General features: G+C 39.2%; 1 protein-coding gene across 1 annotated transcript in view; it reads right to left on the reverse strand.

The window, feature by feature from the left end:
- BEND2 (BEN domain containing 2) overlaps window positions 1–10,933 on the reverse strand; it is a 33,809-nt gene extending 22,876 nt beyond the window's left edge. The window contains 3 exon segments of the mRNA XM_040468277.1: window positions 2,361–2,483; window positions 6,397–6,546; window positions 10,810–10,933. Of these exon segments, the coding sequence (XP_040324211.1) occupies window positions 2,361–2,483; window positions 6,397–6,546; window positions 10,810–10,933 (397 nt within the window).
- Between the last annotated feature and the right edge of the window lie 2,526 nt (window positions 10,934–13,459).

A 13,459-nucleotide genomic window follows, 5' to 3' on the forward strand; every position in this document is an offset into this window, starting at 1 on the left:
TCTCTCTCAAAATAAATAAATAAACTTTAAAAAAAAAACAGAAATCAATGAAACTGAAAATATGAAAACAACAGGAAAACAACAGGAAATCAACAAAGCAAATAGCTAGTGCTGCAAAAGATTAATAAAGCTACTAAACCTCTAAAAAGAAAAAGAGATGACACAAATCATCAGTATCAAGAATGAAGCAAGTTATCACTAGAGATCCAGCAGTCATCAAAAGGATAATAGGGAATGCTACAAACCACTTTACATTCATAAATTTAGTAACTTAGAAGAGTTGAATCAATTCCTCCAAAATTACAAATGACAAAACTCAACCCAGATGACACAGATAATCTAGATAGCCCTATAACCATCAAAGACATTAAATTTGCAATTAAAAGCCTTCTGAAAGGGTGCCTGGATGGCTCAGTTGGTTAAACGTCTGACTTCGGCTCAGGTCATGATCTCATAGTTCAAGAGTTCGATCCCCGTATTGGGCTGTGCTGACAGCTCAGAGCCTGGAGGCTGCTTCAGATTCTGTATCTCCCTCTCTCTCTGCCCCTCTCTCGCTCACACTCTGTCTCTCTCTCTCAAAAATAAACATTTTAAAAAATTATAAATTTTTTAAAAAGTGAAATAAATAAATAAAAACAAATGATAAAATAAAATCTAAAGTAGAAAAAAGGATCTCTCTGTATTATTTCATGCACCCACATGTGGTTCTGAAATATCTCCAAATGAAAACTTTCATTTTGAAAAAGCTATCACTAAGAATTCATATTAAGAATGTTGATGAACCTAAATTAGAGAGTACTGCTTATAATATGTATCATTTTAAACTCAAACCAGGAGTGAGGAAGAAAGACTCTGAATCAGTGTCACGGTCCCTGTTGTTTTTCATTGAAGTTGAGGAATCCATTGTCTCAGAACTCATTTCTGTCCTGGATTCTGTTTGCACAACATTTTGATCAGTAAAACATCTTTCAAGTGCTGAAAGACAAGGAATCTCAAGAGTGATTTTTGTGTCAGGCAAAACTACCCTCCAAGAATGAGGAGAAATAAAGACATCCTCAGACAAAGGAAAATTAAAAAAAAATGTTGCTGGCTGACTAAGCCTTAAAACATGGCTAAAGGAAATCTGACCAAAAGGATATAATGAAGGAAGGAGCCTCAAAGTACAAAGAAGGAAGAAAGAACAAAAGAAAGAGCAAAATTATACACACAGAAAAACTAGATCACTCGTATATCGCTGGTGGGAATAGAAGACGGTACAGCTACACTGGGAAGCAGTTCAACAGTTTTTTACAAAACTCAACTTACTGTTATTGCAGGACCCAGCAACTGTGCTCTTGGGCTTTATCTCAGAGAAATGAAAACTGATGCTCACATTGAAACCTGTACATGAGTGTTCATAGCAACTTTACACCTAATAACCAAAAACTGGAAACCCAGACATCCTTCAACCAGTGAACAGATAAACCCCAGTACACCCATACTGTGGACTAGTCCTCAGCAACAAAAAAGAAAGAATTACTGATACACGCAGCAACTTAGTTGAAGCTCCAAGGAATTATGCTGAATGAAAAAAAAAGGCCATCCCCAAAGATTACATACCATATGAGTCTATTTATATAAAATTCCTGAAATGAAAAAAGTATAAAGGAGAAGAGCAGATTAGTGGCTGCCAACGGCAGGGACAAGGTAGGGTAGGAGTAAGAGAGTAGGAGGAGAAAAGCAGGTACGGGTTTAAAAGGCAACAGATGAAAACTACTCACGTCATGAAATTAAATAATATAAAGCTGAATACACATACACACACAAACATAAATCTACACACAAATACAAATAAAACTGAGAACATCTCAATAAAAATCTGTGGATTCTATCAATGTCTACATACTGGTTGTGTGATACTATACTATAGTTTTGCCAGATGGTGTCATTGGGCGAAAGTGGGTAAAATGTACACAAGATCTCTCTTACAATTGCATGAGCAGCTACAATTTTCTCAATATAAAATTTCTAATTTTTAACTAATTAATTTTAAGTATCTTAAAAAAATTTTTTAACATTTATTCAATTTTGAAAGATGAAGAGAGACAGAGCATAAGCAGGGGTGGGGCAGAAAGAGAGGGAGACATAGGATGTGAAGCAGGCTCCAGACTCTGAGCTGTCAGCACAGAGCCTGATGCGGGGCTTGAACCCACAGACTGAGAGATCATGACCTGAGCTGAAGTCAGATGCTTAACCGACTGAGCCACCCAGGTGCCCCTAAGTAATTTTTAATTAGGAGATGCTACCAGTAGGTGACATTAAGTGTGTTAAGGAATCTATATTAAACAGCGCTACTTGTAATATGTATCGTTTCAACTCACCAAAACTGGAAGGGATGAAGAAATATGCTGAAGTATCTTGACCACTGTCATTTTCCAATACAGGTGGGCAATTTGTCATCTTAGTGTTATTTTCCAGGCTGGTTTCTTCTTTGCCCATCATTTCTATAAAGACAACATTTTTTAAGTACTGGAAGAAAAGACTACCAAACTCATGTTCTATACCCAATGAAACTATCCTTCTGTAATAAGGCAAAAATAAAGATATTTACATACAGAGGAAAACCAGAAGTATTTGTCACTAACTGACTTAGGCTCAAAAATGGCTAAAGGAAACTCTTCTTACAGAAAGAATATGAAAGAAAGAGTTCTGGAGCATCAAGAAGGAGAAAGAACAATGGAAAGAGCAGAAATCTGGATGCAGAGTGACTGGTTCACTCATACATTGCTGGCAGGAATGGAAAATGGTACAGCTATGCTGGAAAGCAGTTTGTCCATTTCTTATAAAACTAAGGATGCAATTACCAAAGGGCCTGGAAGTTGCACTCTTGGGCATTCATCCCAGAGAAATAAAAACTTGTATGAGAGAATGAAATGAATGAAATGAAGCAAAGCTAAAAACGATAAACAAGTATTCATAGCAGGTTTACCCCTAACAGCTAAAAACAGGAAACCCAGAGGTTTTAACAGCTAAATAAATCATGGGGTATCCAAACAGTGGAATAGTACTCAGCAGCAAAAAAGAAGGAATGACTGACACGTGCAGCAACAGGAGCAACTCTCCAGGGAATTGCACTGAGGGAAGAAAGAAGCCAGTCTCAAACACCATGTGATTCTATTTATAGAACAATGCTGAATGGACACATTATAGATCTGGAGAGCAGATTCCTGATTGCCAGCAGAGAGAGACAGGGCATGGCCTGGAATTGGGAAGAGAAGTCCTCTGGAGGGAGGTGGGTGTGGCAAAAAAAGAGCAACATGAGGGAAAATGGTGCTGATGGAACTGTTTCGGGGCTTCCCTGTGGTAGAGGCTACATGAATCTCTGCAGACGGTAACATCGGTAACATCATATAGAACTAAATACACACGAGCGAAACTGAAACCAGGGACATCTCAATCGTATCTGCTTGTGTCTGCGGATGGTAGAGTAACAGTATCTTGGTTGTGATAATTTGTCACTGTTTTGCAAGATGTTAAGATTGGGTAAAACTGGAGAATGGGAACACAGGACCTCTCTGTATTATTTTTTATAACTGCATGTGCAGCTAAACTTTTCTGAAAATAAAAACTTCATTAGAAAAAGCTACCACTGGGGTTCCTGGGTGGCTCAGTCAGTTGAGTGCCCGACTTCAGCTCAGGTCATGATTTCATGGCTCTGTGAGTTCAAGTCCCGCATCAGGTTCTGTGCTGACAGCTCAGAGTCTGGAGTCTGCTTCGGATTCTGTGTCCCTCTCTCACTCTGCCCCTCCCTCACTCATGCTGTGTGTGTCTCTCTCTCAAGAGTAAATAAAAAAAAAGAAAAAGAAAAAGAAAAAGCTACCACTGAGGTGCCTAGGTGGCTCAGTCGTTTGAGCGTCTGACTTTGGCTCAGGTTGTGATCTCATGGTTTGTTCATGAGTTCAAGTCCCACAATGGGCTCTCTGCTGTCAGCACAGAGCCTGCTTTGGATCCTCTGCCCCCCACCATGCCCCATGCCTCAGCCCCTCCCCTGCACATGCATGCACGTTTCTCTCTCTCTCAAAAACAAAAAACAAACAAAAAAACTTTTTTAATATTAAAAAAAAGAAAAAGCTACCACTATCTCACACTAAGGATGTTGAAGAATCTAGATTAAATATACTACTGTATCAAATGTATCATTTCAAAATCACCAAACCTGGGAGGAATGCAGCAACATAAGGGGAAAAAGTCTTGGCCACTGTTGTTTTCCAATAAAAGTGGATAACTTGTTGTCTCAGGGCTCTCTTCCAGGTTGGTCTGAGCCTTTATCAATATTTCTATGAATAAAATATTTTCAAATACCGAAAGTTAAGAAATCTCAACCCTGAAGTCTGTATCAGGCAAAACTGTCCTTCAGTAATGAAACAGATTTATGAGAATGGTAATGAGTGAACCTGGAGGGCATTAATAAGCCAAATAGTAAACAAGACAAACACTGCATAGTATCATTTATATGTGGAATCTAAAAAAAAAAAAAAAATTCAAACTCATAAAAACAGAGAGTAGCATAAATGAATGGCAGTTCAATGGCAGCCAGGGGCTGGGTGGGGGTGGGGGGGAATGGGGAGAGGCTGGTGAAAAGGTACCAACTTTCAGTTTTAAGATAAATAAAGTCTGAGGAGCTAATGTACAGCTGATAATACTGGACTGTATAACTGAAATTTGCTTAACGTGTAGAACTTAAGCATTCTCACCACAAAAATAAATAAATAAATAAATAAATAAATAAATAAATAAATAAAAAGGTATGTGAGATGGCAGACATGTTAATTAACTCAATGATGGGAATCATTTCCCCATGTATACGTATATCAAATCACACCGTACACTTTATAAATATATTACAACTTTGTCAATTATACCTCAATAACACTGAAGACAAGATATGAACATCCAAACTGGTTTAAAAAAAAAAAAAAGAATGAAGGGGAAATCATGACATTCTCACACAAAGGAAAGCCAAAAGTATTTGCCACTAGCTGACTTATGTTTGAGAATGGCTAAATGAAAATCTTCTATCACAAAAGAATGATGAAAAAAATTCTGGAGCATTGAAAAAGAAGAAAGAGGGGTACCTGGGTGGCTCAGGTTAAGCATCCAACTCTTGGTTTCAGCTCAGGTCATGATCTCATGGTTCATGAGTTCAAGCCCTGCATCGGGCTCTGCACTGACAGCACAGAGCCTGCTTGGGATTCTTTCTCTCCCTCTTTCTCTCTCTCTGCCTGTCCCCTGCTCATATGCACGAGCTCTCTCTCAAAATAAATAAACACTTAAATAAATAAATAAGCAAAAAAGAAGAAAGAAGAATGAAGGCAGCAGACATGTAGATGCAGAGAAACCAGATCACTCACACACTGCTCGTGCAGAAGTAAAATGGTACCGCCTCTCTGGAAAACTGTGGCAGTTTCTTATAAAACTAAACATGCAATGATCATACAACCAAGCATTTGCACTCTGGGGCATCTAAAAGAAATCAAAACTTATGTTTACATGAAAACCTGTACATAAACAGTCACAGCAATTTTACTTGTAATCCTGAAAAGTAGAAAAAAGTCCAGACGTTCTTCAACAGTGAACCAATACACAAACCTTGGTACATCCACGCCATGGAAAGGTACAGAGCAATAAAAAAGAAGGAAATGCTGATACACGCAATAAGTCAGATGAATCTCCTGGGGACTTATATTGAGATGGGTGTGGTTACAAACAGGCAAGATGAGGCATCCTTATGGTGGTGGAAATGTTCTGTATCTTGACCGTGGTGGTGGACATCCAACCTACTCATGTGATACAATAAAATAGAACTAAACACATACACAAGAATCAATTTAATTAAACTGGGTAAGTCTCAGTAAGAGCTGTGGATGTGGGGTGCCTGGGTGGCTCAGTCGGTTATGCGACCGACTTTGGCTCAAGCCATGATCTCATGGTTTGTGAGCTTGAGCCCCGCGTCGGGCTCTGTGCTGACAGCTCAGGGCCTGGAACCTGCTTTGGATTCTGTGTCTCCCCTTCTCTCTACCCTTCCCCTGCTCACGCTCTGTGTCTCTCTGTCTCTCCATAATAAATAAATATTTTTAAAAATTAAAAAAAAAAAAGATCTGTGGATGATATCAGTGTCAGTCTCCTGGTTGTGATGTTCTACCACGGTCTTGCAAGATGCTATTGTTGGCCGAAATGGGTAAAGCATAAATGAAATCTCTCTGTATTATTTGTTACAACTACAATGGGTATCCAAATTACCACAATATTAAAAGTATGATTTCTTACAAAGAAAAAGCTATCATGAGTTCACACGAAGGATATTGATAGTTCTAACTTAAACAGTGCTACTTGAAGTAAGTATCATTTCAAACTAACTGAAACTGGGTGGGACGGATTGAAATGAAGAGGCAGGATCTGGGCCAGTGTCATTTCCCAATGAAGTTTGGTAATACACCGTCTGACAGCTGTTTTCCAGGCTGGTTTCTGCTTTTTCTGGCATTTCGACAAGCATAACTTTGTCAAGTGCTGAAAGTCAAGAACTCTCATCTGTAAATTCTATACTGAGTTAGATTATCTTTCAGGAAAGAAGGGGGAAATAAAGACATTCTCACATAAAGAAAATTTTAAAAAAAAAATGTTCCTAGCAGATTTACTCAGAAAAGATAGCTAAAGGAAAATCTTCAAACAGAAAGGATATTATGGAGAAGGAATCTTGGGGCATTAGTAAGGAAGAAATAATAGAAAGGTGAGAAATCTAGATGGGGAGAAACTAGATCACCTATACATTGCTACTGGGAATGTAGAATAGCACAGGCTCTCTGGAAAACTGTTTGGCAGTTTTTATAAAACCAAACATGCTATTACCATAAGACCAAGCAATTGTACTCTTGGCATTCATGACAGAAAAAATGAAAACTTGTATTTACACAAAAATCAGTATGTGACTGTTCACAGCAGCTTTACTTCTAGTATCCACAGACTTGGAAAGAAAAAAAAAAAACAGATGTCCTTCAATGTGTGAATGTGTTTTTTAAAAAAAAATTGTTGTGTATCTATACCACAGGAAACTTTTTACCAATAAATGAGAAATAAAAACTTATATTTACCCAAAAATGTGTACATGGGTATTTATAACTGCTTTATTCCTAATGGCCAAACACCAAAAAAAAACCCAGATGTCCTTCAATAGGTGAACAATTAAACAAAATGTAGTATATCTGTAGCATAGAATACTATTTTCAGCAATAATAGTAATAAACTATTGATACATGCAACAAACTGGATGAGTCTCCAAGCAATCTGAGTGGGTGGGGGGGAGCTACATCATATATGACTCCACTTATATAACAATCTGAAGAGACAAAATTATAGAAACAGAGAAAAGATTAGAGACAGCCAGGTATCGGGGAGGGGTCTTGGGGGCAGGGAAGGTAGGTGTGGTTCTAAAAATTGCAATAACAAGGGATCCTTGAGTGATGGAAATGATCTCTACCTTGACTGTGGTGGCAGACGTGCGAACTTACACGTACAATAAAACTGTGTAGTGCTAAATGCACACATGAACACATATACACATATACACATATACACACACAGATGCAAATAAAACCAGAGGCATCTCAATAACACCTGTGAATTATATCAATGTCAATGTCTGGGTTGTAGTAACACTGTACCATGGTTCTGCAAGGCGTTATCATTGGGGAAAATCCATAAAGCATAAACGAATCACTCCATATTATTTCTTACTACTGCACTGAATCTTAAGTTACATCAAAATAAAATTTTCAAAAAGAGCTGTAACTGGCTTGTATTAAGGATGTTGATGGATCTAGATTAAACAGTTATACACGTGATATGTATCATTTCAAACTCACCAAAATTGGGCAGGAGTGGGAGAGATGAAGAGTCAGTATCTGAGCCCCTGATACTTCCCAATAAATCTGGGTAATAGATGGTCTCGGAGCTGTTTTCGGGGCTGGTGTCTGCATTTCCTGACATTTCTAGGAGTATGAACTTTTCAATTGCTGAAAGATAAGAACTCTCAACCATGAATTCTACATGAGGCAAAACTATCCTTAAGGAAAAACGTGAAAGAAAGACATCTTGAAACACAGGAAAACTAAAAGAATCTGTCCCCAGCAGACTTACCTGTATAGAAAGGCTAAAGTAAAATCTTCAAACAGAAAGGACATGATGACAGAAAGAAGTCTGGAGCATCAGGAAAGAGGAAAGAACAATGGGAAGAACAGAAATGTGGATGCGGAGAAAGCAGATCACCCACACTTTGCTGGTGAGAATGCAAACTGGTACAGTCTCTCTGGAAAACTGTTGGACAGTTTCTTATAAAACTGCACATGCAATACCATAAGACTCAACAACTGCACTCTTGGCATTCGTGACAGAAATAAAGCTTATGTTTATACAAAAGCCAGGACACAGATGTTCGTAGCAGCTTTACTCCTAATACCAAAAACTGGAAAAAAGAAAAACCCAACAACAATGATTGTCCTTCAACGGGTGAACGGGTGAACAACTACTGCACGTTGCAACCACAGAAGACTATTCAGCGCTAAAAAGGGAGAAAGTACCGATACATGCAACGACCTGAATGAGTCTTCAGGGAATTGTGCCGACTGAAAATTCCAAATAATCTTCAGAGGTTACATCCCGTAAGATTCTCTTTATACAACACTCTTGGAGAGACAAAATTATAGAGAGCAGCACTTGCTAAGGGTTAAGGAAATGAGCAACGGGAAGGAAAGGGCAGCCTGAGAGAGGCAGGTGTGGTTATAAAAGGGCACGACGAGGCATCCTGATAGCGATGGATATGTTCTGTATCCTGACTGTACTGGTGGACATCAAACTTACTCATGTGATAAAATTACGTAGGCATATGTACAAACGCACACAAATCACTACAAGTACAACTGGGAACATTTCAGTAACATCTGTGTATTGTACCGATGTCAATACCCTGGTTGCGTTATCATCCCATAGTTTTGTAACATGCTAATGTTGGGAGAAACCGGTAAAGAGTAAAATGGATGTCTTTACATTATTTCTTGAAAACATATGTGAATCCAAAATTGTTTCAAAATAAAAAGCTTAATTTAAAGTATGAGCTACCTCTAGCTTCCATTAAGGATGTTGATGCATCTAAAGCAAACAGTGCTACTTATTTTAAACTCACCAAAATTGGGTGGGAGAAAGACAGGTGAAGAGCACTGGTCCCTGTCATTTCCTGATGAACTTGGGTGATTCATTGTCTTGGGGTTGTTTTCCAGGCTGGTTTCTGCTGTTACTGGTATTTCTACAGAAAGGACATTTTTCAAGTGCTTCAGAAAAGAACTCTCAGCCGTTAATTCTATATGTAGCAAGACTATCCTTCATTAATGTACAGGAAATAAAGACATTCTCACATGAAGAAAAACTAAAAGAACTTGTCCCTCACAGACTGACCCTTAAAGAAAGGCCAAAAATATTCAAAATATTCCCAAAATATTCAAACAGAAAAGACATGAAAAAGGAATGGCTCCCTGAGCATCAAGAAGAAAGAACAAAGGAAAGAGAAAAAATAGGCATAAAGAGAAACTGTATCACTTATGTATTACAGGTGTAAAGTCAAATGGCACAGCTCCTCTGAAAAAAATTTTAGCAGTCTCTTATAAAACTAAACATGAAACTGTCCTATGACCCACAATTGCCCTCTCGGGCAGCCACCTCAAAAAAAATATAAACTTAAGTTTACACAAAAACCAGTATATGACTATTTGCAGAATCAAACATGGGAGAGTGGAAGAAACTGTTGATACATGCAACAGTTGGCATGAATCTCCAGGAAATTATGTTTAGGAAAAAAAAAAGCTATGCTCAAAAGGTTATATGGATTTTATTCCATCTAAATAACAATATTCAAGGGGCACCTGGGTGGCTCAGTCAGGTAAGCATCTGACTTTGGCTCAGGTCATGATCTCATGCCTCTCCTTCTGCCCCTCCACCCACTCACACTCTCTCTGTCTCTCAAAAATAAATAAACATTAAAAAATTAAAAAAAGAAAAAAGCAATATTCAAGTGACAGAATTATAGAAAGTGAGATCCGTTCACTCTTCGCTAGGAGGAAAAGGTGACCAGAGGGAGGTGGCTGTGGTTGTAAAGGGCAGTATGTGGCAACAATGGAAGCTTTCTGGATCACAACTGTGATGATAAATAACACTCGTGGAATAAAATCGCACAGAACTGAATACATGCATGCACGCACACACACACACACACACACACACACACACACAAATGTGGATAAAATCAATGTCAGTACCCCCTAGTTGTGCTATTTTACTATAGTTTTACAAGAGGTTATCGTTGGGGAAAATGGGTAAAACATAAATGGGATCTCTACATAATTTCTTTTTTTTTTAACTTTTTTAGCGTTTATTTTTGAGACACAGAGAGACAGAGACAGAGTGTGAGTGGGAGAGGGGTAGAGAGAGGGGGAGACACAGAATTCAAAGTGGGCTCCGGGCTCTGTGCTGTCAGCATAGAGACAGACGTGGGGCTCAAACTCATGAAGTCATGAACTGTGAGATCATGATCTGAGCCGAAGTCCAACACTCAACCAACTGAGCCACCCAGGCACCCCTAGACATAATTTGTTACAACCACACATGAATCTGCAATGATCTCAAAATAAAAAGCTTCATTAAAAACAAGAGCTGGCACTGACTTGCATTAAGGATGCTGGTGAATCTGAATGGCACGACTTATCATATGTGTCATTTCAAACTCACCAAAATTGGGAAGGATGAAAACAGATGAAGAGGCAGTATCTTGGCCACTGTCATGTCTCAACAAAGTTGGGTAATACACTGACTTAGCGCTGTCTCCAAGGCTGGCTTTGGCTTTTCCTGTCATTTCTATAAATAAAAGGTTTTCAAGGGCTATAATACAAGAACCTGCATTCATGAGTTCTATACTGGATGAAACTATCCATCAGGAAAGAAGGGGAAATAAAGACATCTCACACAAATGAGAACTAAAAGGTTTTGTCCCCAGAAGACTGATTCCTACAGAAAGGTTAAAGGAAAATCTTCTATCAGAAAGGATATGAGGAAAGAAGGAATCACGAAGCATCAGAAGAAAGAACAATGCAAAGAGCAGAAATACGGATGTGAAGAAACTGGGCCACTCATACACAGCTGGCAGCAACATAAAATGGCACAACTATACTGGAAAACAGGTAGTTTCCCATAAAACTGAATATGCAAATAAAAGATAACCAAAAACTGCACTCCTGGGTACTCATGTCCAAGAAATGAACACTTCTATTTACACAAAAACCTGTACATGAATATTCATAGCAGCTTTACCCCAGTAGTCAAACACTGGGTGGGGGGGGAATGAAAATTTTCTTCGACAGGTGAGCCGTTAAACTACAGCATACCTATACCATGGAACAGTAGTCAGCATGCAGTGATACACGCAACAACTTGGTTTAATCCCCAGCGACATACCTGGGGTGAAAAAAAGCCAGTATGAAAACGTTACATACTACATGCATCCAACTATATAACAATTTTGAAGTGACACACTTTTAGAGATAGAGAATAGATCAGTGGTTGCCAAGAGCTGGGGAAAGGGGAACAGGGAGGGCAGGGCCACCAGAGGGTGAGAAAAATGTTCTGTACCTTGACCACAGTGGTGGATGTGCAAACCCCACGTGATAAAACTGCCTGGAACTAAATGCACAGACACACAGTGAAACCAAACTGGGGATGGCTGAATAAGATCCGTGGGTTATATCAGCATCAGTCTCCTGGCCTTGATATTTTACTGTAGTTTCACAAGATGTTACCTTTGAGGGAGATTGGGTAAGGGGTACCACTCGATTCTTTCTTAGAACTACATGTGAATCTACAATTATCTCCTAAAACTTTTAATTAAAAAAATAGCTATAGCCAACTATACTTCAGCTTAAAAAATAGCTATTGCTAGTTTGCATTATGAATGATTTTTAGGGGCACCTGGGTGGCTCAGTCGGTTAAGTATCTCTTGATCTCACCTCCAGTCTTGACCTTAGGGTTGTGAGTTCAAGCCCCATGCTGGGCATGAGCCTTCCTAAAATAATAATAATAATAATAATAATAAGGAATGCTCTTTAATCCAGTTGAAAGGATGCTATTTCTAACATGTGCCATTTCAAACTCACCAAAACTGAGAGGGATGCAGAAAGCTGATGAGGCAGCATGTGGGTCCATGCTGCTATTTCCTGGTAAAGTTGAGCAGTTTGCCGTCTCAGGAAACTGGGCCAGACTGGGCTTTCCTTGTGGCAGAAGGGCTGGAGGTACTGCTGGAGGACACTGGGCAGACAGGGTACACAGCTGGCACCTTCCGCACCTTCGCTGACAAAGTAGGAAAGGGCGGCAAGACCAGGAGCTGGGCCGCCTGGTGTGTGATTGGACTGTAATGAAAACGTGGGGACAACCTTGGGAATTCGTGGCTTCTGCCTGAGGTCCGGCTGCTGTAGCTCAGGGGATGCTGCCGACTGAAGAGGAGCTCCCACAGAGTTGGTCAGGGGCTGGGTTTCCTGCTGGTCCTCTGGTACAGAGGGGCCCGCGGCTCCCTGGCCAGAGGAAGAGAATACAATGGGTTATGCTCTTTGCTTTGGTTCCTGGACTTGAATTTCTCCACGAGGTATAAAATTAAAACTGTTTTGTGTAAATCCAGAGGACCTGTAAAATCACACAAACCCATGATAAACCAATTGTGACAATAATAAGTAAAAAGCTGATAAAAGCATGAACACCTGCTTTCCTGGTGAAATCATTTTCCATAGTTAAGGATAAATGCTGAATTTTTATTACATGATTTTTATTCCTCTTCAACCCTACATTTTGAGTGCATTTTATAGATTACAGTTACAAACATAAAAACACTCAGTATCAAAATTTCTCAATCCTCAACTATAGCATTCCTCCAAGAGAGGTTTAATCTCCCATCTGCTGCTACAGTAAGTATATGTCAGCCTTGCTAATCTCAGAGTCATTAGTTCTCTCTCACTTCTAATCGATTGGTATCTTTAGGAACTAGAGGTTTATCAAAGTAATGAGAATGTTTTTATGACACACAGTTTGGCAACAGGGGCTTCTCCCAAGAAGGTTGCATTTTTGAGACGATTCTGCAAAGCTGGTTTACCTGCCTATTTGTGTTTTCAATAAGTTCTTGCAAACCCTATTATAACACAAAAAGTATTTTAGCAGATCCTATTTCAAAAGAAAAGTAACAGACAAGAAAATACCAGTAAGCCAAATATTTATCGCTAGAAACAAGGGAAGCTCTGAAGCCATCAGAAAGATCGTTTCCCACTTGACGCCCGGTTTTGGTGACACAGAGACGAGCTGGCTGAGATAAGGGGCCCCAGCCTCCTACTCAACTACTCAT

Source organism: Herpailurus yagouaroundi, unplaced genomic scaffold (assembly GCF_014898765.1).
Source record: "Herpailurus yagouaroundi ecotype Mexico unplaced genomic scaffold, PumYag 67690, whole genome shotgun sequence".
NCBI lineage: Eukaryota > Metazoa > Chordata > Mammalia > Carnivora > Felidae > Herpailurus > Herpailurus yagouaroundi.